The sequence below is a fragment of the Marmota marmota genome, unplaced genomic scaffold, assembly GCF_001458135.2.
Source record: "Marmota marmota marmota unplaced genomic scaffold, marMar, whole genome shotgun sequence".
Classification (NCBI taxonomy): Eukaryota; Metazoa; Chordata; class Mammalia; order Rodentia; family Sciuridae; genus Marmota; species Marmota marmota.
The window spans coordinates 19,337,475-19,362,466 of NW_026000174.1; the positions used below are offsets into that span (position 1 = coordinate 19,337,475).

Genomic DNA, 24,992 nt, shown 5'->3' on the forward strand with positions numbered 1-24,992 from the left:
TTGGTACTGGAGATTGAACTCAGAGGCACTCTACCACTGAGCCACATCCCCAACCCTATTTTGTATTTTACTTAGAGACAGGGTTTCACTGAATTGCTTAGCACCTTGCTTTTTGTTGAGGCTGGCTTTGAACTTGAGATCCTCCTGTCTCAGCCTCCAGAGCTGCAGCGATTACAGGTGTGTGCCAGGGCACCTGGCTGCCACTACTTTAAAACAGACATATTTCTTTCTCTTCCTCTCCCTCCCTCTCCTAATCTTGCCCCCTCCCCTGTTTTGCAGGTAAACAGGATTACCTTTCTTTCTCATCCTAGGCAGAGTTATCTGTCCTTGAGCACACATTCACCACAGGAATGAAGTAGTTCAGACTTTGGCATCAGAAGGTCTCAGGAATGACTATCTCCCTGGTATGCTCGAATTCGGGACCCCCCAAAGACCATCAGAGACCAAGATTGATGTAAGCAGCAAAGAGGCGTTTATTGCGAGCTAGCTCCATCCTCTGCGCGCACACAGAAACTGGTGATGCTGAGAGGCCCCGAGCCCAGGGTTTGCAGCAGTTTTATACACTCTTTGGGGAAGACAGGGACTTCACATACATCATAGCATCTCTTAGCAAATCATCACACACCGCGAGAAAATCATAAAACAACTCTAAAACATGATTAGGACATTCACTGGCAGGAACAAGTTGGGTAAGGGTGATTGGTTAGTACAAGAGGGGGATTCCTTTGAACTGATTGGTTTGAGCCACGAGGGGCTCAAAATCATGTTGGGAAACCATGCTAAACTACATGGTTTCCCAACATGTTATCAACCACCATAAACTACTGGGAGGGTCATCGGGTGTCCCAGGTATTTTCCTGGTCTCATGCTGATTGGTGGTTGCTAGGGGGTTGCCATGGGTCCTCACCTAGCCTGACTGAGTCAGGGACACTTGGCTCCCGCAGATCTCTCCTGTTATTTGTAGATAAACAACTCAGCAGGGTGGGTTTGTGCCTAGGAGTGCTCTGTGGGTCTTTCCAAGGACAAGGGTCACACCCCCTTCCTTGGACAGGCTTTGCTCTGAGGTAGAGGCTGGTTTCTCATCCCAAAATAACAAGCAAAATACAACTTCCAATAGAGAACATGTGGAATGTAGCCTTCAAATCTTTAAAAAAAAAAAAAAAAAAAAAAAAAACTCTGTTCACCCTGATGAAGCACAGCCTCTGGGACAATAGTCCCCAGTGCTTCTCCTCTGCTAGCAAAGCAATAAGCCTTCTTTTTCCTTTTTCTCAATACTGTGTCCTTGTTATTAGATTAGCATCAGGTACAAGGACCAAGCTTTCGAAACACAGGGGACTTCCAGAGGCTGTGATTCTGCCCATTGGCAGGAACAGGGAGCTTTCAAAGAGGTAATGCAAAGGCTACTTACCACCTGTTCCCTCCCTGGAGCTGTAATTCACTTGTTAATTTGGGAGATAGTCATTTCTGAGATCTTCTGGTACTATCCCTAAAGTCTGGATTACCTTTTTCCTATGGTCGGTGTGTACTCAGAGACAGATAAATCTGCCTAGGATGGGGAAGAAAGGTAATCCTGTTTTCCCCAAGATTAGGGAGGGGGAGAGATTAGGGAGGAGCAGGGAGAGGAAGAGAAAGAAACATGTCCATTTTAAAAATAAGTTGCAGTGGCAGAGCAGCAAAGGTTATATTCAAAGCAAAGTGGACCACTGTTATAAGATCCTGTTTCAAATATAAAAGATAAAAAGGGCTGGGGATGTGGCTCAGTAGTTAAGTGCTATTGGGTTCAATTCCCAGTATAAAAAAAACCCACCTTTGTCTTTGTTATTGGATTGGCATTGGTGACAAGGACTGAGCTTTCTGTAACATTAACACAGAGCAAATCCCAACTTGTCATGGCAGTGGGGACTTGAAAGACTGATGTCATTATGCTGTCAGTCAAATATCAAGAGGTGAACCTGGATCTGACACTTTGGGTCTCTCTCTCTCTCTCTCTCATTTATTTATTTAGTTGTTGTTGTTTGGTTTTTTCCTTTGGTACTGGGGAATTGAACCTAGGGGCACTTAAAAACTGAGCCATATCCCCTGCCTTTTTTATTTTGTATTTTGAGACAGGGTCTCACCAAGTTGCTCAGGGCTTCACTAAATTGCTGTAGCTGGCCTTGAACTTGCAATCACTTGGAGTTGCTGGGATTGCAGGTGAGCATCACTAAGTCCAGCTGTCCTTCTTCTCTGAAAGGATCCATTCTCTCCATCTAACAAATGTATGCCTGTTATTCTGGGCTAATCTTTCTGATTTGATTACAAGAATCAGGGTGAATGAAGGGAAATTTTTCACAAGCCAGTTTCCTGAAAGGCCCCAGCCCTGTAACAACAGGACTTGCTAGTTCTGCCAGGCCTCATGGTGCAGCCTGTAATCCTGGTGACTTGGAAGACTGAGATTGGAGGATCATAAGTTCGAGGCTCTACACAACTTAGACAGACCCTGTCTCTAAATAAGAAATAAAATGACTAGTGATGTAGCTCAGTGGTAAAGTTACCCTGGGTTCAATCCCCAGTGCCAAAAAGAAAAAAAAGGAAGGAAGGAAGGAAGGAAGGAAGGAAGGAAGGAAGGAAGGAAGGAAGGAGGAAAGGACTTGCTAGTTCTGTGGATCTTGGAGAAGTTGTCTAGAAGTCAAACAGATCTGGTTTTTAATTGCTGCTCTGCCACTTAACTTCCCCGTGCCTCAGTTTTCCTATGTGTAGAATGGGACTAATGATCTTTTTATAATTAATTACTTGGTAGGATTGTGAGAATTGAAAATTAGTAATTTTAAAATGCCTCTATTAGTGTTTGGCATTCATAAAGAACTCGATAAATGGGTAATGGGAGACCCAGGGTCTAGTTTATGTTCCTGGCCTTGGTAGCTGTGTGGTCTCCTGTTTCTTATTTACTTCACCATCCCTGACTGAGCCTTACTCTTCTCATCTATGAAAACAAAGCAAATATGTCCCGCGTGTGTCCAGGGTTCCTTCCATCTGGAGAATTCTGAATCAAATGTAATTCAAAGTTTCTCAGTGAAGGTGACTCAACCGTGCAGCTGCCAGGAGCTGGAGGTAGGAAATCGAGGGGCGGGGCCTCCTAGCTAGGGCAACACACTCAGTGGGAGGATCGCTGCCGCGCCTACCTCTCGGCATTTGGGAGTTGGACACCGGGGTCAGCCGGACAGCTATTTCGGGAATCTGAATGCGGATTCGAACGAGGAGGTTCCTGGGAGCCTCCAAAGGGCTTCCGCCAGCCTCACTAGATCAGCGAGAGCGCAGGCGGCCTCCTGCGACTGTGACAACAAGACGGTGCCCCAGTTAACCTCAGAGCGCGTCCGCCAGTCCCAGTGGCCGGCGCGGTTCGGGTCAGGGCGGTGGAGGGCGGGGACTGGGGGGGCGGGACCGGGGCGGTCCCTGGCACGCCTCACCCGCCCCGCCTCTGCAGCGTTGACAGGACCACCCGCCACCGCCAGGATCAGCTGCTGGGCACGGGAGGAACAGGAAGGGGTGGAGCTGCTGCTTGGCAAGCTGCTGAGCAATCAGCCGACCACAGCGAAGGGTAATCGGGTGCCCCCAGCGCCACCGGGGCTTGGCCCTAGGTCGGTAGGGGCCTGAAGGGCGAACAAGCCCTGTGTGGGAAGCCCGGCTATGCCCTGCCACGGAGTGTCAACCCGCTGGGGCCATCCCAGGTTCTGCTGGAAGCAGGCACTGGAGAGGACCTCAGGAGCCCCCGGTCTGGGACTCCCGTGGATGGTCCTGAGCCTGGCGCTGGTGCTGGTTCTGCTCGACCCCATGGTTCTCTGGGTCCCTGCCAGAGCTCACCCTCTTCCTGCTCAAGACCATCCTACCAGATTCCATGGCATAGTCCCCCGGCTCCGGGATGCCTTTGGGTGGAGAAATCTCACCTGCCCAGTCTGCAAAGGCCTATTCACCGCCATCAACTTCGGGCTGAAGGTGAGCACTGAAAAGAAACTGTGGTGGAGCCGGTCAAGGGGGAGTTCTGAGGGTGGTGGCTAGGACTGATGAGGTGCCCTCAGGTCTGAATGTATCCCTGTTATCCTGGCTTCTACAATGCCTTTACTGACTTGGCTTCCTTTTGGGGATATCCATGCCTACTTGCCATTGCTACCCCATTGTAACCTCTGTAAAGGAAAGAGTGGAGACATTGCCTGAGAAAGCCTGCCAGTCGAGCATAGGCCTGAAAGGTTGCTGGCCACTGAGTTGAAGGGGAAGTAATAGCCTGTTATTTCCTGGGACACAGGGGCATTATATAGGAGGCACTGAGGTCTCTTCATCATGTGGCACTGAGTCCAGCCCAGACCCAGTTTGGATATAGAGGCCCACAGGTTTGTGGTCTGGTTGAACTGGTTCCCCTGCCCCATCTCTGACTTCTCACTGTTGGTTCCTTCCACCACAGAAAGAGCCCAATGTGGCACGGGTGGGCTCAGTGGCCATCAAACTGTGCAAGATGCTGAACATAGCACCACCCACTGTGTGCCAGTCAGCTGTCCAGCTTTTTGAGAATGATATGGTGGAGGTGTGGACACGCTCAGTACTGAGTCCATCAGAGGCCTGTGGCTTACTCCTGGGCTCTACCTGTGGACGTTGGGATATCTTCTCATCTTGGAACATCTCTTTGCCAGCTGTGCCGAAGCCACCCCCCAAGCCGCCCAGCCCACCTGCCCCAGGTGCCCCTGTCAGTCGGGTCCTCTTCCTCACTGACCTGCATTGGGATCATGACTATTTGGAAGGCACAGATCCTAATTGTGCAGATCCTCTGTGCTGCCGACGGGGCTCTGGCCTGCCACCCACCTCCCAGCCAGGTGCTGGATACTGGGGAGAGTACAGCAAGTGTGACCTGCCCCTGCGGACCCTGGAGAGCCTGTTAAGTGGGCTGGGCCCTGCTGGGCCTTTTGATATGGTGTACTGGACAGGAGACATCCCTGCCCATGATGTCTGGCAACAGTCTCGTCAGGACCAGCTGCGAGCTCTGACCACCATCACAGACCTCGTGAGGAAGTTCTTGGGACCAGTTCCAGTGTACCCTGCTGTGGGCAACCACGAGAGCACACCCGTCAATGGTTTTCCTCCCCCCTTCATAGAGGGCAACCAATCTTCCCGCTGGCTCTATGAGGCAATGGCCAAGGCCTGGGAGCCCTGGCTGCCTGCTGAAGCCCTTAATACCCTCAGGTACTTCAGGTTCATTTAAAGTCAAGAAGGGAAAAGAAAGATGGCTGAGAGTGAAGGGAGAAGGAAACTTGGGGCATTATCTCTGACTGCTCAGGGCTCTTCACTGCTCCTCCCTAATCTGACTCCACCTTCACTTTCTACCCTTATCTCTTTTAAAAAGCTAGAAGCACAACCTCTCCACGCCCTAGCCTGGATTCATGTTGACTTTTTTTTTTTTTTACTTTACTAGGGATTGAACCCAGGGTCATTTAACCACTGAGCTGCATTTCCAGTCCTTTTTGTTTTTTATTTTGAGACAGAGTCTCACTAAGTTGCTTATTACTTAGGGACACACTAAGTTGCTGAGGCTGGCCTTGATCTTGTGATCTTACTTCCCCAGTCTCCTGAGTCAGTGGGATTACAGGCATGTACACCATGTCTGGCTGTGTTGGCCCTCTAAAATTATTTCCCCTCCTCTTTAACATCCTCAGCTTTTCCCAATTTTCCTAGGCTCAGGTCATCTTCTGTCAGAATGGCCTTTTCCCACTTCTAACTCACCTTTATCTCTTCCCCCATGCTCCTGGTGCTCCCAACTCTCTGAGCCTTTCTTTTCTCATAAGAGTCCTACAATTAGTGCAGTTTAGTCTTCAGGTAGAATGCAAACTCCTCCATTGTGGGGATGACCTCATGTGTGCCTCTGCCTAGCACAAGACTGGACTTGCAGGATAGGATTATGAACAAGTGTTGACCATCTTGTTCACTTTGTTTCAGAATTGGGGGGTTCTATGCCCTTTCCCCACGCCCAGGCCTCCGCCTCATCTCTCTCAATATGAATTTTTGTTCCCGTGAGAACTTCTGGCTCTTGATCAACTCCACAGACCCCGCTGGACAGCTCCAGTGGCTGGTGGGGGAACTTCAGGCTGCTGAGGATCAAGGAGACAAAGTGAGGGACAATGGTGGGAATCTTGTGGAGTAGGTACAGCTGAGGGTTGGGGGAGAAGCAAGCTCCTGTCAAACTAGAGCATCTATGGGCTGATTTTCTGGTGTTGTCAACCTGCTTCCTGGGGGTTCAGTTCATGGTCACTCTGGAAAGCCCTTTCTTCTATACCCCCTGGCTAGGGTTGCCTGAGTCCCTGATAACCACCCTTCTCTCTCCCAGGTGCATATTATTGGTCACATTCCCCCAGGGCACTGCCTGAAGAGCTGGAGCTGGAATTATTACCGGATTGTAGCCAGGTAGGAAGAAGTGGGTGGGAATAGGATGGTGGGGGTTGAAGAGTCTAAAGATTAAAATTCCCTTGAACATCTCAGCTTCTCTGCTGTTCCATGGGTTGGTGGGGAGGCTACCTCTGAAGAAGCTTGTGAAAGAGCATCCTAAATCCCTAGCTCTTCCTCCCCCACTCCAGACACTTTTGAATATAATTTATGTCTTCTGGCCAGGTATGAGAACACCCTGGCTGGTCAGTTCTTTGGCCATACTCATGTAGATGAGTTTGAGGTCTTCTATGATGAAGAGACTCTGAGCCGGCCACTGGCCGTAGCCTTCCTGGCACCCAGCGCCACCACCTACATCAGCCTTAATCCTGGTGAGTGATGCAGGGGGGAGCCTCCTTATCAGGGTTTTGGTGGGACAGGTGAAGGGGATGGGAGCCAAGGCTGGCAAGGGGAAGGATGTGTGGTCCTCTCTGGACTTGCCTTTGCTTCTTTTCCATTCAGTCAGCCCTCCTTCCTTGCAGGTTACCGTGTCTATCTAATAGATGGAAACTACACCGGGAGCTCTCATGTGGTCCTGGACCACGAGACCTACATCCTGAACCTGACGCAGGCGAACGCACCAGGAGCCAAACCACAATGGCAGCTCCTCTACAAGGCTAGAGAAACCTATGGGCTGCCCAATGCGCTGCCGGCTGCCTGGCACAACCTAGTATACCGCATGCGGGATGACATGCGACTCTTCCAGACCTTCTGGTTTCTCTATCATAAGGGCCACCCGCCCTCGGAGCCCTGTGGTGCACCCTGCCGCCTTGCTACTCTGTGTGCCCAGCTCTCTGCCAGAGCTGACAGCCCTGCTCTGTGCCGCCACCTGGTGCCGAATGGGAGCCTCCCAGGTGGCCAGACCTTGTGGCCAAGGCCCTTGTTCTGCTAGGGCCACAGGACCCATAGTCAGGAATGTTCATGTCTTACGAAAGGAGCAAAAACCTGAGTGCTGCTGTGATTCAACCTGGCAGGAACATGCCAGGGAAGAGCCCATCCTCAGGCCCCACGTATACTGGGAAACAAGACCTTCTTTCCTAGAGCTGGTTTAGCTGGATTTGGGAGAGGGTTTGGCTGCTCCGCCTATGCCCAGGATCCAGACTGCTGTCCTTTCATGGCCATGAAGCTGAGGCCTCAATGCCATGGGCAGCCATACAGTAGCTGTCATGCCAGGCCAGGAACCCTGCACCACTGCTGCTACCTGATCCTGCCAAGCTGTTAAAATAAAGATAAAAGAGACTTGGACTTCAGGCTCCTCTATGGCTGCTCCAATTTCTTCTTTCCAAGCAGTCAGGACAAGAGGAACCTGAGAACAAGATTGTAACAGAAATTGGTAAAGGGGGTAATGGTGTATACAGGCACAGGGAGGCACACAGCAGCGCAGACAGACTTTATTAGTGATATCAGTACAGCAGAGGTGCCCACAGAACAGGGGAGGGGGATCCATGCCTGGACCAGTCCCCTCCTTCTGCCCTGCTGGGCCTTATTAAGATGGGGCCTGGTCTGGACCAGTTCTTCCTGTTCCACCTCAAATACTGGGGATGGAGAGCCCAGGACTGGCCTTGCTTCCTGCTCCTCTTGTCTTAAATCCAGTGTTATCATTTCCTTGAAGGGATTAGATCTCTTCCCACCCCAGCCCTTAGGCAGGGAACCCAGGGGTACTGAAGAAGGGCAACTTTGGGGGACCTGAGACCTCAAGAATAGTATCCAGGGCTCCTTCCTGCCCCACACCCTTGAGTTCCCTGGGGCCCAACATGAGCAGGTGGAGGGAGGAGTGGGGCATCTTCATGGGGTCTGGGACCCAAGACGTTTGGGCTTAAGGGAGCCCCACAGCGACTGAACACCCCTGCGGACAGTCCAACCTACACGCCTGGCAACAGACTCTGCAGGAGGTGCTGGGAGGCAGGAGGTGGAGGTCTGGGAGCGGGCATCCAGACACTTCTGGTAGCGGAGCTGCAGAGGCAGAAGGTGCACTCACTTTCCAGTCTGCCCCGTGTAAGGTCCCATCACCACCCTGCTACCCCACTTGCTTACCATGCACGCAGCCTGCACAGCCTCTGAGAGGCTGGCAGCGTTAGGCTCGCACCAGAACATGTGGCAGCAGAAGGAGGCTGGGCCGGCAGCCATGATGAATGCAAAAGTGTGGACATCTCTGCCCACAGCCAGGAAGGAGAGGAAGCGTACCCGACACTCGCCTAGAACTGCCTCTGTCTGGAGGGAAGGAACCCAGTTAAAAAGGAACATCCTCAGACTCAGGCTCTTCCCCTCACCCCTAGATTCCCACCATGGCAAGGCACAACCAGGCCTTCTTCTACCCCAGCTGTTTACCTACCTGCTGGTGCAAGATAGTTAGGGTAGCAGGGGCCACACTGACATGACTTGGGGTCCACTGCTCACGGGTACTGGAGGACAGGACTGACTCCAGAGCCCCATTAATCACATCTACCCCTAGAAGACAGGGACACAAACAATACCACTGAAGGGTGAAGATACCCCAGCTCTGCCCTTGACCTTCAGTCCTACTAAACTTGGGGCCCTTGCTCCATCCCCACTCCACCAACCCACCTATGGCCCTGAGGACAATGCTGTCCAGATGTCCCTTTCTTGGTGCTCTCTTCCTCAATTTGACCCTCTCCTGTTTTTTGTTTTTTTTTTCCTATCTTGAATCCTAGGCTTGTTTTCTTCACTGCCTCTGCCTCTTCCTCCAGCCTCCTAAACTGACTTGCCCCCGCTCCCCTCATTGCCCAAGGCTCTTGTGTGGTGTGTATGTGTGTGTGTGTGTGTGTGTGTGTGTTTCTAGGGACTGAACCCAAGGACACTCTACCATTAAGCTATACTCCCAGTCCTTTTTGAGTTTTGAGACAGAGTCTTATTAAGTTGCTCAGGCTGACCTGTAATTTAAGCAGGTTAAGTACCTGCTACCTGCCTCAGCCTCCCAAGTTGCTGGGATTAAATGTGTGTGCCACTGCACCCAGGCTCCTGCCCAAGTTCTGCCCTCCCCATCCGAACTCCCTTAGTGCTCACCCATGTTCAGATATTGTACTACTTCACAGAGGGATTTGACTTCTAAATCACCTAGGCCAGTACTCCTAAGAACCACACTTTAAAATTTAAAATTTTTTTGGGGGGTGGGGGGTACTGGGGAGTCAAACCTACAACACTCCACCATTGAGATCCTCCAGCCCTTTTTTTATTTTTAATTTTGAGACATGTTTTTATCAAATTGCTGAAGCTGGTCTTGAACTTGTGATCCTCCTGCCTTAGCCCCATAAGTCACTGGGATTTTGGTTTATGTGCCCTTTTTTTTTTTTTTTTTAAGATAACCATTCATGTATAACTAATTGGAACAAATTTTTTTTAAAAAAAGATATCCATTTAAGGAGGGTTTACTCTATCACATTGTGCTAAATCATTATAATGGATTATCTTATTTATGCCCACAATATAATCTTACATAGGGTATTTTTATTACCACCTTATAGATAAAGAAATTGAAACTTATAGACTAGGTAATATATACAAATCACATAAAGGAATAAGGATCTGCCTTTCCCCTACCTCTTTCTTCTTTATATTCTTAGTTTTCAGAACAAGAAGGACTTTCACAATCTTAGTTCTTCTCAAAACCTTTTTTTTTGTATGAAGGATTGACCCAGGGGTGCTTTACCACTGAGCCATAACCCAAGCCCTTTTTATTTTTTATATCTGAGACAGGATCTTGCTAAATTGCTTAGGGTCTTGCTAAGTTGCTGAAGCTGGCCCTGAACTTGTGATCCTAATACCTCAACCTCCTGAGTCGCTGGGATTCCAGGCATGTGCCACTGTGCCCATATCAAAAATTTCTCTAGTGTTCTCAATGAACAAGGTGTCTTGACTTTTTTTTTGGTTTGTTTTGGGGTTCAGGGGATTGAACTCAACCACTAAGCCACATCCCCAGCCCTTTTTAGTATTTTATTTAGAGACAAGGTCTCACTGAGTTGCTTAGCGCCTCGCTTTTGCTGAGGCTGGCTTTGAACTTGTGATCTTCCTGTCTCAGCCTCCCAAACTGCTGGGATTACAGGCATGCACCACCATGCCCAGCAAGGTATCTGAATTTTAAATAAGTCATTATTCCATTAAAACACAATGTTTTCCTTCACCTGAAACTACTTTTAAACACTGCCATTTATGCATCCCACTTTTGCTTGAGTGCAGCAAGAACCAATCCAGGAGTACACAGCTCAGTAGAGGCATGGGTTCCAGTCCCAGCTGTATTTGTGCACTGACTAAATGGCCTAAGACATCTTCATATAGGGTCAACACAAAAGGTACAAGCCTCTGTGGTCCATGCCCCTTTCAGTGCCTCTAAGTTCCTATTGGGAGCAGACCACATGGCTGCTTTGTGAACAGAAGACAAAGCAACGGATAAATGTCTTCCTTGAAAATCTCCTCCAATCTTGGCCTTGCATATCTTACCTCTGGCTGAATCAAAGCCAAACTCCTCTCCCAAGTGTGCAAGTCTTTCCAAAACAGGCCTCATCTGAGCTGTCAAGCCTCATAATTTTACTGCTCTCTGAGCTTCAAATGACTTATATAGCATTTATTAACATTTAATCTTGGCAAATGGACTGATAGGCAGATGGGGAATATAAAGCAAGAGAGGAGGATGCCCTCGTGGGACACAGACTGTGATGAAGGGAGAAGCCTTTGCTGGAGCGCCCTTACCACATTGGCTGTCTGAGAGTTCCAGATTCTCATCTTTCAGGTTCTGGCTGGGAAGCCTTCACCAGAACAGGGAAAGGACAAGTCTAAGACAACTCTTACTACAATACCTTGTAACTGCTGGAAACTCTTTTTTCACCCTGGACTGTGGCCATCTCAAGAATAGAGAGCATGTTTGGCTCCTCTCTAAGTCCCCAGTCCTAACACAGAACTTATCTGCTGAAGGAATTCAAGATGCATGACTAAGTCACCCTCAAGGCAGCATGGGCAAACGCACCTAACTGGTAAAACCAAGTAACACAGGAATCTACAGAAGCGTAATCACACAGGTAGGAGTGGATAGACCAGGTCACACTGCAAGGGAGCCTCAAAAACAGGACAGAGGGGTCTGATGTCTATGAATTTAGGTCAACGCAATGGGAAAACTCTAAGTTCACCGAGGTGAGAGGGACATCAAAGTCAAACTGCTGAATATGTAGATAATTATGGGGGTGGAGCCTAGTCTTAGAGTCAGAACTTATTGACACGGAAGTGGCAAAAGCAAGGAAATGGCTGGATGCCAGAGTGCACACCTGTAATCCCAGCTTCTTGGGAAGCTGAGGCAGGAAGATTGCAAGTTCAAGGTCAGCCTGGGCAATTTAGCAAGATCCTGTCTCAAAATGAAAAGTAAAAAGGGCTAGAGATATATCTCAGAGGTAGAACACTACTGGGTTCAAACCCCAGTGACAAAAATAAACAAACAAATAAATTTAAAAAGCAATGAATATGGTATAGAAAAAGGCTGTCAGATTTGATAACAACTCAGGACTAAAACCTACACCCTCACCATCAGTCTCATACTCCTAATCTCTCTTATCTAGCTGTACTTGTTTTGTTTTTTCCATATCAGTTGTAGATTTCTAAAATACTATATACTTTACTTATTTTATTGTCCATCTTCCTTTGCTATAGAATGTAAGCTACTTGAAGACATGATTTTTTTTAGTTTTGTTCATTAATGTATGCCCAGACCTGGAATAGTACCTGATGTAAATCAGGTACTCAATAATCATTTGCTAAATAAATGAATCATTAATGAATGAACACTGCAGCTTCTGAAGAAGCAATGTTAAAAGGGAGGTTAAAAGGGGAATATAGATAGTCTGACCTGGTAGTGCATGCTTGTAATCCCAGCCACTTGGGAGGCTGAGACAGGAGGATCACAAGTTCAAAGCCAGTCCCAGCAACTTAGTGAAACTCAGTCTCAAAATGAAACATAAAAAGGGCTGGGGATGTGGTTCATTGGTTAAGTAGCCCTGGGTTCAATCTCTGGTACCAGGGGGCAGAAAAGGGAGTATAGACAAAGCAGGAAGTGAGCTTAGAAACCACCTTAACCAGAACAGACCTACAGAGCTGAGTAAGGTGGTAGATTGAAGAGTATCAAACAAACAGACAAGGGAGTGAGGCTAATAGCTTTAATTAGAGGAGCCAAAAAGGGGTTAGAAGTTGAGGGTGAGGAGGAGGGAACACATGCAAAGGTTTACACAAAGCCTCCTGTTCCTTGAGCATGCTGTGCTCACCTCTAGCTCCAAGTTTTTGTCAGTGAATCCAACTGGAATACCTACTCCTTTACAAATCCAAGCTTTCCTTCAAAACCTCAGTCCCCACCTTTTCAAACAAGGGTTCTCTCTTTCCAAGTAAGGTTTTGGTCATTAAAATCAGCATGTTTTGAAGCAAAGAGAAGAGATTTAAAGATGGCCAAGGTTTGAGTTCTAGGACTACCATTTTTGGCTCTGTGGGTAATTTGAGGCAAATCTTGTTCATTTATCCTTTATTTGTTTATTCATTTACCTCACGTTTATTTCTTCCTTGGTGTCATTTGACACATAACACCTGACACAGACACTCTGGGAAGCGGTCCTTATTTTTCCCTCCCATCTCTTTCCTACTCTCACTATCCTTGGAAGTGTAATCTTCTTCCACCCATTCATTAAATGTTGGAAGGCCCCAAGGGTAGGCCCACACACTTCTCTTTAGCTCTACCATCTAGCTACAGCTACTGCAAGGGCATCCTAACTGAGCTACCTACACTCATCTCTAACTTCTTAACATCTTTCTTCATGGTACAGCCAAAGTGAGCTTTACAAAATACAAATCTACTTATGTCCAGTACCCTCCTGAAATTTTTTCAATGATGTTATGGTTTGGAAAGTGTCCCTTAAAGGTCCATGTGTTAAAGGCTGATCCTCAGCCTATGGCACTATTGGGAGGTTGTGGTACCTTTAAGAAGCAGGGCTGTGGGCTGGGGCTGGGGCTGGGGTTCAGTGGCAGAGCTCCGGTAGAACCCATGTATGAAACAATGGGTTCAATCCTCAGCACCACATAAAAATAAACAAATAAAATAAAGGCATCTACAACTACAAAAAAAAATATTAAAAAAAAAAAGAAAAGAAAAGAAGCAGGACTAGTATGAGGTCTGCAGGTTGGGGACATGCCCTTTCCCTTTAAGAGGACTATAGGACCTTGGCTTTTTCCTTTCTCTTTGCTTCCTGACCATGAAGTGAATCTTCCACATGATCCTGCATGATATGTTGTTTACTACAAGCCTAAAAGTAATGGAGCCAACTGATCATAGGCTAGAACCTCTGAAAATGAACCAAAATAAGTCTTTTCCCTTTATAAATTGATATCCCACGTTTTTGTTATAGTAATGGAAACTAACAAAAATGGCTCCTTGCTGCCTCCTAGCCTGAAGATGAAATCATTCACCTGGTCCCTGAGGTTCCTCACAGCCTGACCACTGCCCAGCCCTCAGCCTGGCCTTGCTCTGCTAGCCTTCTTTCAGTGCTTTCCAAGTACCAAAGTGCCTCCCACTCTGGACCCTCACACACACTGTTCATTCTTCCTGGAATGCCTTTCCCTACCCTGCCCCTACCTCCATCTCATTTTCCTACATTGTTTTCTATTCATGTTATTTACTTCAGTTCAAATGTCACTTTCACAGGGAAGTTTCTTCTGATTCCCCAGAATAGATGAAATTCCTGTTACATCTTGCTACTTTCTTTCCAAGAATAAATAAATTTATTATTACCTTTGCATTTATGTGATTATTTGGTTCCTTGTATTTCTATTGTAACCTCCTGCAAACTCCATGAAGGCAAGACTATATCCATTGTTCTCCCAGTGCCTAATACAGGGCCTAGCACATGGTAAACTTCAAAGGTATTTGTTAAGTGAATAAACCTACTACCTGTACCCCAAGCCCACCAAAGCTTTTGCACAGAATGCAAGGGTTGGATATCCTTCTGTGCCTGGCTCAGCACCAGTCAATGACAGGTACCATTAAAGCATAGTCTCCTCAGTTTCTTATCTAGAAACAGGTGTGAATTATAATCCCAACTTCATAGTATTATCAGAAATTAAATGTCATAATATGAGAAAGTACTAGAAAACAGGGTGTTGGTGCACACCTATAATTCCAGTGACTTGGGAGGCTGAGGCAGAAGGATTGCCAAGTTCAAGGCCAGCCTCAGCAACTTAGTGAGGCCCTAAGCAACTTAGCAAGACCTTGTCTCAAAATTAAAAAAAAAAAAAAGGCCTGGGGATGTAACTCAGTGGCTAAGCACCCCTAGGTTCAATCCCCTATACTAACAACAACTAAAAAGGAAGTACTTGACAACAGTAAAACATGGGCCAATGGTGCTTACTGCTTCTTTCTCTGGATGCTCACGGCCCACAGCTGGTGCTATAATACCAAACCCATCTTCAAACTGCTACCTGTTATCTTCAGTCACCTACTACCTGTACCCCAAACCCACAAAAACTTTTGCACAGAATGTAGGAGTGGGATATCCTTCTGTGCCTGGCTTAGCATCAGTCACATGACAGGTGCTCAGTGAAGGCATGCTGACTATTGCTATAAGTAAGTCACAGGGTACAGCCAAGACAGAGATATGGGGAGATGGGATGAATTCTGAAGGGCAAGGAGACACCAAGTGTGAGGAAAGTCCACTAGAAGAAGCACTGGAAGGTAAAGGGCAGGGGCAGAGCTCTGAGATCAGGTTGATGGTCCCTGGGTAGAAAGGACACACATACCAACAGGTTTAGCAACAGGCACATTCCCCAGGTAATAGACTTGGAACTTCTGTACCAATTCATTCTTAGGTGCTGGGAATTCCACTGTGGAAAGAAGAGGAGAGTCAATTGTGATGGTAGACCTTGCTTAGACCTCATCTCCAACAACCAGGGCATAACCTGGACATTTGCCAAGCCAAGGCCCCATCTCCACTTCTCCCTGTTTCCCTTTAACCAAAATCCCTTCACTATTTGATCCAAAGTACTCAATCTCTTCTTTGGTTGCCCCACCTTTGCCAACAAAGTTGAGCTGGACCTGGTGGGATTGTGACACTGACCTTGGAAAGGGACATCCACAAGTTTAGAGTGGTCCAGAGACAGTCCATTTACCAAGCAGCGAGCATTGCGCCGTTCGGCCATGATCTGAAGAAGGAAGGAATGGACGGGGGGGGGGGGAGGTGTCTATTAGAGCTTCATGGCCATGAAACCCCCCATCCCCTCAGTGACTCCACCCACACCCTTGTAGAGCAAAGGTGGCAGCTGGTTCAGGGAGTGGAGGGGGGCCGTGCCTTAGAGCAGATCTCATGCAGGCTGGTGGCGATGTTCTTGGCAGGTGCCTCACAGCGAAACACGTGGCACTTGAGCATCTGGGTCAGCTTATCGCGAGCTACGTAGGCAAAGTCCCTGTTGGGGGAGGGGCACCTCAGTGTCTCCCAGAGCCATCAAGTGCTGAGCCTGGCCACCAACCCACCCACATCCTCCCTGCCCATCACAGTTCCAAAATAGTTTCTGCCCTTGGACGGTGCCCTGTAGGTGCTGCCTTCTGGAGGGAGGGTAGACAGGCAAGCATGCTGAGGAAGGGCATAATGGTCAAGCACAGCAGGGAAGGAAGGGGCAGGACAGAACAGGGGAGCTAGGGTGCTTCAAGGTGTCTGATCCAGGTGAAGGAGGTGGGGATGGTCATGGCAGATAGGGATAGTACCTCTCCCTGGGTCCGGCAGCACAAGAGAGGCAAAGAACAGAGTTAGGGAGGAGGACTTGGACTGATAGATGAACCCCACCCTCAAATCCCAGGCCCTGCTCCCACCTTCCACTGTCCCGCCCAACACCCCACACGCGAATGCTGATGATGGGCTGGGCGTGCAGCAGTGCCTGGCTCTGGGGTTCCACCAGCTTTAGTGTCTCGTCCTCCAGCTGCAATAGCAGATCCTTTCCCTGCAGGCCCAGAAAGCAGACATTCATCATTAGTATCCCAGCTGGGAAGACAGCTGATTTCTGCCACTTCCAGCTCAGGAGACATCAGCCACAGCTGGGGGGTTTTTGCTTTGGTGTCAGTCCACCCACCTGCGGGCCTCACTCTGGTAGAGGTCACATGTCCTCTCTCCCATAACTCTTTTATCATCCCCAGGCCTCCCCCAATCCCCCCTTGTGCAGGTAAGCTCTCCCATCTCCCACAATTCCCCCACACTCCCGCAGTACCACCAACTCCCTGGCTCAGGCCCTCACCTCCCCCCAACCCCCAGACATGGGGTCATGCAGATTATTTTTGTGGTAGGAGAGCTGACGGATGCAATTGTTGACTGCCACGCTGCTGCGTCCTGGAGCCAGCTCCTCCTCAGTCATCTCCACCCAGCCTAGGGAACGCACGGCGAAACACTGCCAGACACAGAGAGGATTGGGGTAGAAAGTCTGAGCTGAAACTGGAGATGCCCTGGGCACAGGACACAGAATTTCCTGTCAGGTGGGAGGGCATTCTGAACTAAGACTGAGAAGCCCCTTACATAGGCTATGGTCAAGGAGAGGAAGAGCTCAGGGGAGACCCCTGCTGGTACAAGGAAGCATCTAAGACTAGCCTGGAAGGGTCTGTGGCAGATCACTGGCTGGTTGGATTAAAACTGAAGAGGCTCTGTGCTAAAGACTAAAAGAACTCCTAACTTAGGACCTGGAAGCTTCACGAAGACTAAAGATACCCTCGCAGCACAGCATGAAGGGATGACCTGCATACCACACAAGGGGTTCCAGTCTGAAGAATGCGTACTAGTCTGGAACAAACCTTGATTCCTGGGTTGGCATTCCGTGGAGGCAGCTTCTCCTCCTCTTGGGGCAGTGGCTCTGGGCTGGAGGCAAATGGTAACACTTGACATGGTGACCCCTATGTGGAGTCATCCCAAAGCCCTTTCCAAAGAGACCAACGCATTGCTAGCCCACTATGTCTAGTGATTCACCTGAGGCTCTGAGCTGGGAAGGGTAATGTCCCCTCCTCAGGGTCCTTCAATCCCAGTTCCATTGGGGCCTCCTCACTGGGTTCATCCTTGGGAAAGAGATTGAGGAATCAGAACCAAAATGACGTACCTTCTTCAGCTATCTCTATAGTGAAGCAGGTCCCCTCACCTACCTTCCAAAACTCTCCATCCTCAAAGCCTTCTCCATGGGCAAAGCCTGTCCAGGTGAGCTGGGAGAGGGGATGGGAGAAGTGAGTGGTTTTTTCATCCTGTTCTAGCATCACACACCCTCTCCATCCCTGGTCAAGAAACAATAGGCCATTGAGCCTTACCTGGGACTCCTCTTGGGGACTGTTCCCTTGTGAGGGGGAGGCCTGTCCAGGGGGTTCCCACTGGGTGGTCCCTGTCGGGATGTGCCAATAGTAGGTCCCTGAGGTGTCCTGGACCCTCATCCATCCAGCCGGCAGGTCGGAATCCGTCTCGAAGGCGTTGGGGTTCCAGAAGGAATCTGCCAGGTGGGAGGCTTGGTAAGGGTCAGTCCATCCAAAAAATAGATAGCAGATCCTAAGCTCAGTCCTCTCCCTGAGAACCCATGTTTGAGAATAAGGGGTGGGGGAAGGGCTATAGCACAGCATGGTTCCTGCTTCCTTCTAGAGCCTACAGTATTGATTCACCTCATGGGGGGCCACCAGCAGGCAACATGGCTCAGGTCTCCTCCTGAGCTTTGCTACTGCCTAATGTGGACACATGGAGAGAAGGAAGAAAGCAGGGAAGAAAGAAGGATGGGAGTGAGAGAGAGGCTGGGTGACCCAAATTAAACTCTTATACATCATACATATCCATATCTTGGGGTACACAAAGGTGCACACACCTACTAGCTCCTGCACACATACATGTGTACACACACATATGTTATATACAAACCCTAGCACATACCTATAAATCCACAAACACAAGGGTATGCCAAATATAGAAAATACCAGCACAGACAGCAGGTATCACATACAGGTGCATATGTGTGTGCAGGGGCAAATACACACACCAACTCCATATACTTGCGAAGTGATATATATATATATATATAGCTATAGCTATATATACTAGCCCCTGACACAGGTGTGCAGATTCTACATCTCCATAACCGTACACATTTGTGGATACCACACATATAGGTGGATGCCCATTCAGACACAACACATGTCAGCCACATCACACTCATACCATGACCCCTGCCACATGTAGATGCAGGCAAATACGTCATGTACATACATACATACCATGCATCTGTGACATACACTCCTCCTTCACCAGCAGAGCTAACCACTCCCTCCATGGTACCCCTCGGCTCATGCATCTTCCACTTCTGCTCTCTGTGCCAGCCCTACCCCTCATCATGCCCAGTCCTGTGCTACCCCCTCACCTGGGCTGCTGTCCTGAAGGATGATGGCCAGGAAGAAGTCCTGGGAGAACATGGTGCTCATTCCTGGCCCCTCCTGCTTTCACCCTCCCTCCTCACAGCCCCTCCAGCCCTGCCAGCTGGGCTCACAGCCTGGTGCTGGGCTGCAGAGAAAAGCTCATCCCACCCCCTTCTCACCAGGGCAGAGCGTCTGCCAGGCAAGATCCTCCCCCGCCTGGAGCTCACCAGGAAGGGGCCAAGACCACCATACTAGAGAATCTCTTTGGGGTGAGGATGGGAGTAGGAAGTGGGGGTCTCATGAGACCCTAGCCTTTCCTGCTCATACCTGTTCCTCCTGACCCTGGCCACTCTCCCCCAATCCAGAATCTCCATCCTACCCTTCAGCAGTAACTTCAATGCCACAATCAAGCCTAATCTTAGGAACACCAGGAGGCTCAGCCTCTAGGGAATACCCCAGCCACCTAGATCCCTGCAGAGCCTAAAGCTCTCAGCATAAATAGGGTGTGGCTTCAAGGCCCTCAGGGATCCTTCCCCTGCCTAGAACCTGCCCAGCAATTTGAACCCAAGGGTGGTCCTTGAGGGCCTGGACCCTAGCAAGCTTGAGGCAGGGCTTGGGGCTTCCCAGCACCACCCCCCCTCACCTTCCAGGGCCCAGCTAGGCTGCAGCGTCTCCTCGGCAACGGCAGCAGCACAGGACCAGCTGGGAGCGCCCAGACTGCTGACGTGCTTCCCGTTACCAGGGAAACCAGGAATCCTGACTGGTCCAAGAGGCAGCACTGAGGGACAGGCAGTCTCAAGACCCAGGATGCTGGGCAACAAGGCACAGAGGGGCTGGTAGTGGGTGTGGTTACACCAAAGTGTTTGCACACCTGACATGAGGTGTGCAAGGTGCTTCACAATCCTCAGCTTACGAATGAGATACGCCCACAGATGCCCAATGAGGAGGGGCTCTTTTTGCCCATCTATCTGCCTTCTAGGCAGTGATCACTATCTCTCCAATCCCCATATCAGGCTCTGGCACTCAGCTGAGACTCATCAAATGCAAGTTCCTCCCCAGAGACCCTCCATTGCACTCAAGGATTCCCTGCTAAAACCTTCCAGGAACACCAGCAACTAGGAGCCCCTGCCCTCCACAGTGCTAGGGCAGCCCTCTTTATGGAGGATTAGACACTTCTGGAATCTGGGTTCAGTTCACCATCTCATGAGTCACACACATCAATCCATCTGCCTTCCCTGTCAGCCTGTACCTTCCTGCTTCAAAGAGCTTCATCCTTCCGATCTGTCCTGGAGGGCAGCTTCTCCCCCCTTGACCATCTGGGAGGCCCTTCTGGAGCTTGGCACATCTCTCTCCAAGCACAACCCACCAGGGCCTTTGCTTCCACACACATGCATTAATTCCAGAATGTACACTTTCCTGCATCAATTCATGCAGGCATCCACACATGAATGCAAATATTCATGTTTCATTCCTTCCTTTCTTCCTTCGTTCATTCATAAACACCTTAATAGCTAAGTCAGGTATACTCATGTGCTCAGGATTCAGTGATTTACTTAATCACTCATTCAGTGATTGAATCTCCATCCCAAATCACTATCACAGTCCAGACTACTAGCATTATTTTTGTTGCTGTTGTTTTTAACCTGGATTACTGCAACATCCTCATAACTGGTTTCCATTTTCCTATCTAGTTTCCACCAATCTGCCCAAGCCCAGCCTACCTCCTCTCAATCATCTACTCCTCCATCAGATATCAGTGTAAAAGTCACTTCTTGAAAATGACCCACTCCCCTGTCCCCCACCACCACACACAGGCAGGTAAAGATTCCTCCTACACTTCCCCAACATTCCAGCTGATCATACATATTGTAGCTACTTCTGTCTCTCCACTGGACTGTGAGTGCCAAGAGGGTAAGAACACATTTCCTGTGTAGTACACATTCCCAGCATTTAGGACAAGTACAGAACCTGGTATAACCCAACATAGGTAGTAAAGTTCATTCATTCATTTATCATCCATTCATTTAATTCACTCATTCATATATTTAGGCATCCCATCAACAACTTTGTGAAGATCTTAGTATGCAAAGGAGAAAATAATTTGTGCTCCAACCTATTCCCATTCCTACAAGAACTCAAACCTTTGTGGCCTTCATGGTCATAGCAACAATCACAAGAGTAAGCAGTGACCCAACCCCTTGCTGGGACTGTCCCCACACTTCTACCTTCAATACCCACAATCTCCACCAGTGCATGATCCTTAAGACTCCTCTTGCCACTCCCACCTCCTTACTGAGATTTCTGCCCATACCTGCATACCATTCCCAGTTCTTGAGCACTTCTACCCCACAACTCCCACAGGCTGATAAGTGCAGCTGCTAGTGATCACCTAGAAGCCACTAAGCCTCTATTTGGCCAAGACTCATACTCCCTAGGTTTGCTAGTTAGTCACCTGTGACCTGCAGATTGACACAAGTCTCAGATTCTGTGTGGCCTACACAGTGCTTTTGGGGAAAAAAAAAAAAAAACAGAATTAGTTGCTAATGTTTAGAAATTTGGATATTTTATATCAATATCTAATTTTCAGTTTCTCTTGAATTGACTCCTTTGAGACTACATTTTACCCGCAATCCTAAAAATAATCAGCTGGAGTGAAACAAAGGCTGTCCCTTCTTAAGGGTTGTAGGTACCAGGCTCAGTGGTACATGCCTCTAATCCCAGATACTCAGGAGGCTGAAGCTGAAGGATCACAAATTGGAGGTCAGCCTGGGCAACTTTGCAAGACCCTGTCTCAAAATATAAAATAAAAAGAGCTGGGAATGTAGCTCAGTGGTAGAGTACCCCTGAGTTCAATTCCAAGTGCTGGAAAAAAAGGGGGAGTGGAACAGGGTGGTGTGGGGTGGAACTGATGACCATCAAAAGCCACTAACTTCATAAAAAGAGATGCTTTTGGTATACTCGATGCCACCTATGAAGTGTTCTTACAAAAACAAAACAAAACTCCTCAAATCTGAATCTGATCCAAGTTCTGAAACTTTCTACTAATTTATATGAAATCTAAGGGAAAAGGAAAATGCTAAACACCACCGCAGGGAATGAGTCTGAAAAGTCCAAAAACCCCACATCAGATAACATGGTTTCTCCAGTTAAAAAAACAAAACAAACCTGAAAAATAAGGAGAGAAATAGTGGGAACTTGTAGATTAAAAGAAACTTTAAGAGACATCAACCACAGACCTATTTGGATACTGATTTTACAGTCTGAAGTTCCTAGAAAGCAGGGTCATTTATTATACAACAGGGAGAATGCCGACATTGACTGAGAATTTGATGATAGTAAGGAATTGCTCAAATGTTGTAGATATGATATTGGAATTGTAGTATTTTTTAAAGAGTTTTTTTCTTGCAGAAATGCATATGCAAACATTTACAGATGAAACTGTTTGTTCAAAATAACAGGCTGGGACCCAGAAGTGGGTGGGGGCATACATGTAGCAAAATTAACTATGTATTAGTAATTATTGAAACTGGGTCAAGGGTAAACCAGGCTCATTATTCTATTATCTCTGTTTTTTGTATATACTTCAAAATATCCATACTAAATTTTTCGAAAGGGAACGGTGTGCTCTAAGTTCATCTGAATTGCATGTTTCCTGCAAAGGACCCACAGTTTGGGGTCTGGGTATGAAGTCCACTGCCTGGTGAAAATGGGAGTCTTTCCCTTTTTGTTTTTTTTTTTTTGCACTGGGATCAAACCTGGGGCCTCATGCATACTAGGCAAGCATTCTATCATTGAGCTGCATTCCCAGCCCCCCAATTTTTCTAATTTTTTTTACAGTACTAGGGATTAAACTCAGGGGTACTCTACCACTAACATCCCCAACACTCCACCACTTTTTTGGGGAGTGGGGTACTAGAGATTGAAACCAAGGGTGCTTTGCCACTGAGTTACATCCCCAATCTTTGTGTTTTTTTAAAAATTTTGAGATAGCAATTGCTAAATTGCTGACGTTGACCTCAAACTTGCAATCCTCCTGCCTTAGCTTCCAGAGTTGCTGGAATTACAGACATGTGCCACCATGCCCAGCCCCCCTAATCTTTACTCCCATTCACAGAATTTCTAGGTTGTAGATATAGTCTGTGATCTTCTCTGTTCCTCAGCTCTGTCCATATCTCTGTGAAATATTAGCAAATGTCAACTAATTTAAGTGTGATACACTTAATGATCAATCTTATAATACTAATATCTATCCCCCACCACACAAAAAAAATAACATAAGTTAATTCTTCCTTTTTTCCCTAACTTTTGGTCAATATCCTATTTCTGGCAAACTATCATTGCAATGGCCATGGTGCTTTGCACAAGGCATGTAGATCATAAACACAAAATACTGCCAGTCTTTCCAAAGAGACTTCTGTGTGGAGGTACTGATTGCTCCCTCCAGACCTAGCCTGCTAAAGCAGCAGGCTGCCAAGCATACCACAGTGCCTCCTGCTGTATGCATTGGTGGCAGAGTAACACAGGACCGAGAGATCAGGCCTAAATTCAGACCAGGTTTAGATCTCAGTTCTGTGATCTTCTAAAAACTACTAAACTTTTCCAGGCATCTTTTTCATCATTTGCAATATGGGCATAAATACAATATCTACATCACAGCATTATTGTGACTATTAAATATGATAATGCTGAGCAGAGGGCCAGTAAGTGCCCAATACCTAGTAAGTGTCCAATAAACTGACTAATCCATATATTAACCATGATGGCATGCATAACAAATAGATCCATCCATCATGGCACACAGGATCAATAGAGGTATCAAACTGTCCACACACTCTCTGGATGAGATAATTTGGGCAAGGACTACTGAGGACCAAGGACATGGATTCCGCAACTCACATCTGGGCTGGCCCTGGCCTCTGTGTAAAGCTTGACCTCAGACCCCATGCCCCCCCACATTCCCATGTCAAATTCTACAAGGTACCTGTGTCCTCTGGGGAGCCATAGGAGGGGCTTCCCTGGGATAAGGTAGCCCAGCTTGAGTCCTCATCACTGGCTGCACTGTTCCGCATACCAAATAGAAGGCTGGCACTCTTGCTGTGTTCCCGGGGGCCATCTGTAAGGATCTGAGGCCCAGGGGGGCCCACACTCTCCAGGGGTTCAGGCAGCCCTGGGGGAGAAGACAAGTCCTCCTCCTCGTCCTCATCCTCATCTTCGTCATCCTCCTCAGCCTCCCCTGCTGCCTTCTCCTCTCCTTCATCTGGCCCTTGCTCTTGGGTGCTGATGATAAGGCCAGGTCCTCGAAGCCCTCGGTTGGCTGCATTGTGGGCTGAGAGCTCCAGCTCAGAGTATAGATGCATCAGACCTTTGGGGCCTAATGGTGCCATTTCAGGCTCCTGGTTGGCTTCTTCTGCCAGGGTCAAGGTCACATTGCGGTTCTGGTCACGGTGGGCTGTGGCAGCCCGCCGGAGCTGGTTCTGGCCCTCCTTTAGCCATTTAGCATTGGCAGGGCCTGGCTCAGGCCCACCACCCTCCCCCATGGCACTGCGCAGGTCCTTGGGTCCCACAGCTGTGGCCTGCAGCTTGGCGTTGAGCAGCTGGTTGTGAGCAGCGTGCAAGGGCAGGGGCAGGCTCAGTGCAGGGCCTCCGTGGCTATTGGCATTAATGGCCGACTGGCTCAATGACGATGGAACAGACATGGCCTTGGCAGATCCTGTGGAATGGGAAAGGGAGACCATGTTGAGCAGCTGGGCAGAACAGCAACATCCTTGTTTCTGTCTCAGACCTGTACCCTGCCTCTCATCTCTCCACACTCAGTAGACCAGCACATACTGCTCTGCGTCCCATGAGAATAAGTGGGCTCAACTTCGGTCCCCGCTCCATCACCACCATCACAGGCCAGGACCAACTGTGTTGCCCACTGCATCCCCAAACTCCTCAGCCCTGGTCATCTGGGATAGCACAGTCAGTGCCTACTCTGCCCTCACCGCCACCAGCAGAGCCTCCACACAATGGCTCTCTGTGCATCCCCACCCCCAGCTCATCCAACCCGAGCTTACTGTGCCAGGGACACAGCTGGCATGGGACTGGCTCGTGTGTTTTGGACACTGGACACTTAGTGTCCCTTTCTTCCTGCCACACTGCTATCCTAAGCCCCATCAAT

At 48.5% G+C, this 24,992-nt stretch overlaps 2 protein-coding genes across 6 annotated transcripts; one reads left to right on the forward strand and one right to left on the reverse strand.

Annotated features, from left to right (window-relative positions):
- Positions 1–3,437: 3,437 nt before the first annotated feature.
- On the forward strand, positions 3,438–7,686 carry Smpd1 (sphingomyelin phosphodiesterase 1). Its single transcript, XM_015477563.2, has 6 exons — positions 3,438–3,972; positions 4,436–5,208; positions 5,959–6,130; positions 6,347–6,423; positions 6,628–6,773; positions 6,924–7,686. Exons 1-6 carry the CDS (start codon positions 3,667–3,669, stop codon positions 7,331–7,333), a joined length of 1,884 nt encoding a protein of 627 aa, XP_015333049.1. The 5' UTR covers positions 3,438–3,666; the 3' UTR covers positions 7,334–7,686.
- A 130-nt stretch (positions 7,687–7,816) lies between these two features.
- Apbb1 (amyloid beta precursor protein binding family B member 1) lies at positions 7,817–24,606 on the reverse strand. 5 transcript variants are annotated; one of them, XM_048788250.1, is made up of 14 exons: positions 23,814–24,605; positions 17,750–17,925; positions 17,591–17,647; positions 17,421–17,506; positions 17,249–17,312; positions 16,702–16,851; positions 16,283–16,410; positions 16,178–16,183; positions 15,765–15,879; positions 15,534–15,618; positions 15,217–15,300; positions 8,774–8,889; positions 8,476–8,652; positions 7,817–8,394 (listed from the first exon to the last, which is right to left on the reverse strand). In XM_048788250.1, the coding sequence occupies exons 1-14, from the start codon at positions 24,565–24,567 to the stop codon at positions 8,227–8,229; spliced, it is 2,166 nt and encodes a 721-aa protein (XP_048644207.1). In that variant the 5' UTR covers positions 24,568–24,605; the 3' UTR covers positions 7,817–8,226. The 5 variants fall into 5 exon arrangements, with proteins under 5 accessions (XP_048644207.1, XP_048644208.1, XP_048644209.1 ...); XM_048788251.1 differs by lacking the exon at positions 23,814–24,605 and adding an exon at positions 19,476–19,752; XM_048788252.1 differs by lacking the exon at positions 23,814–24,605 and adding an exon at positions 18,838–19,027.
- Positions 24,607–24,992: the final 386 nt, after the last annotated feature.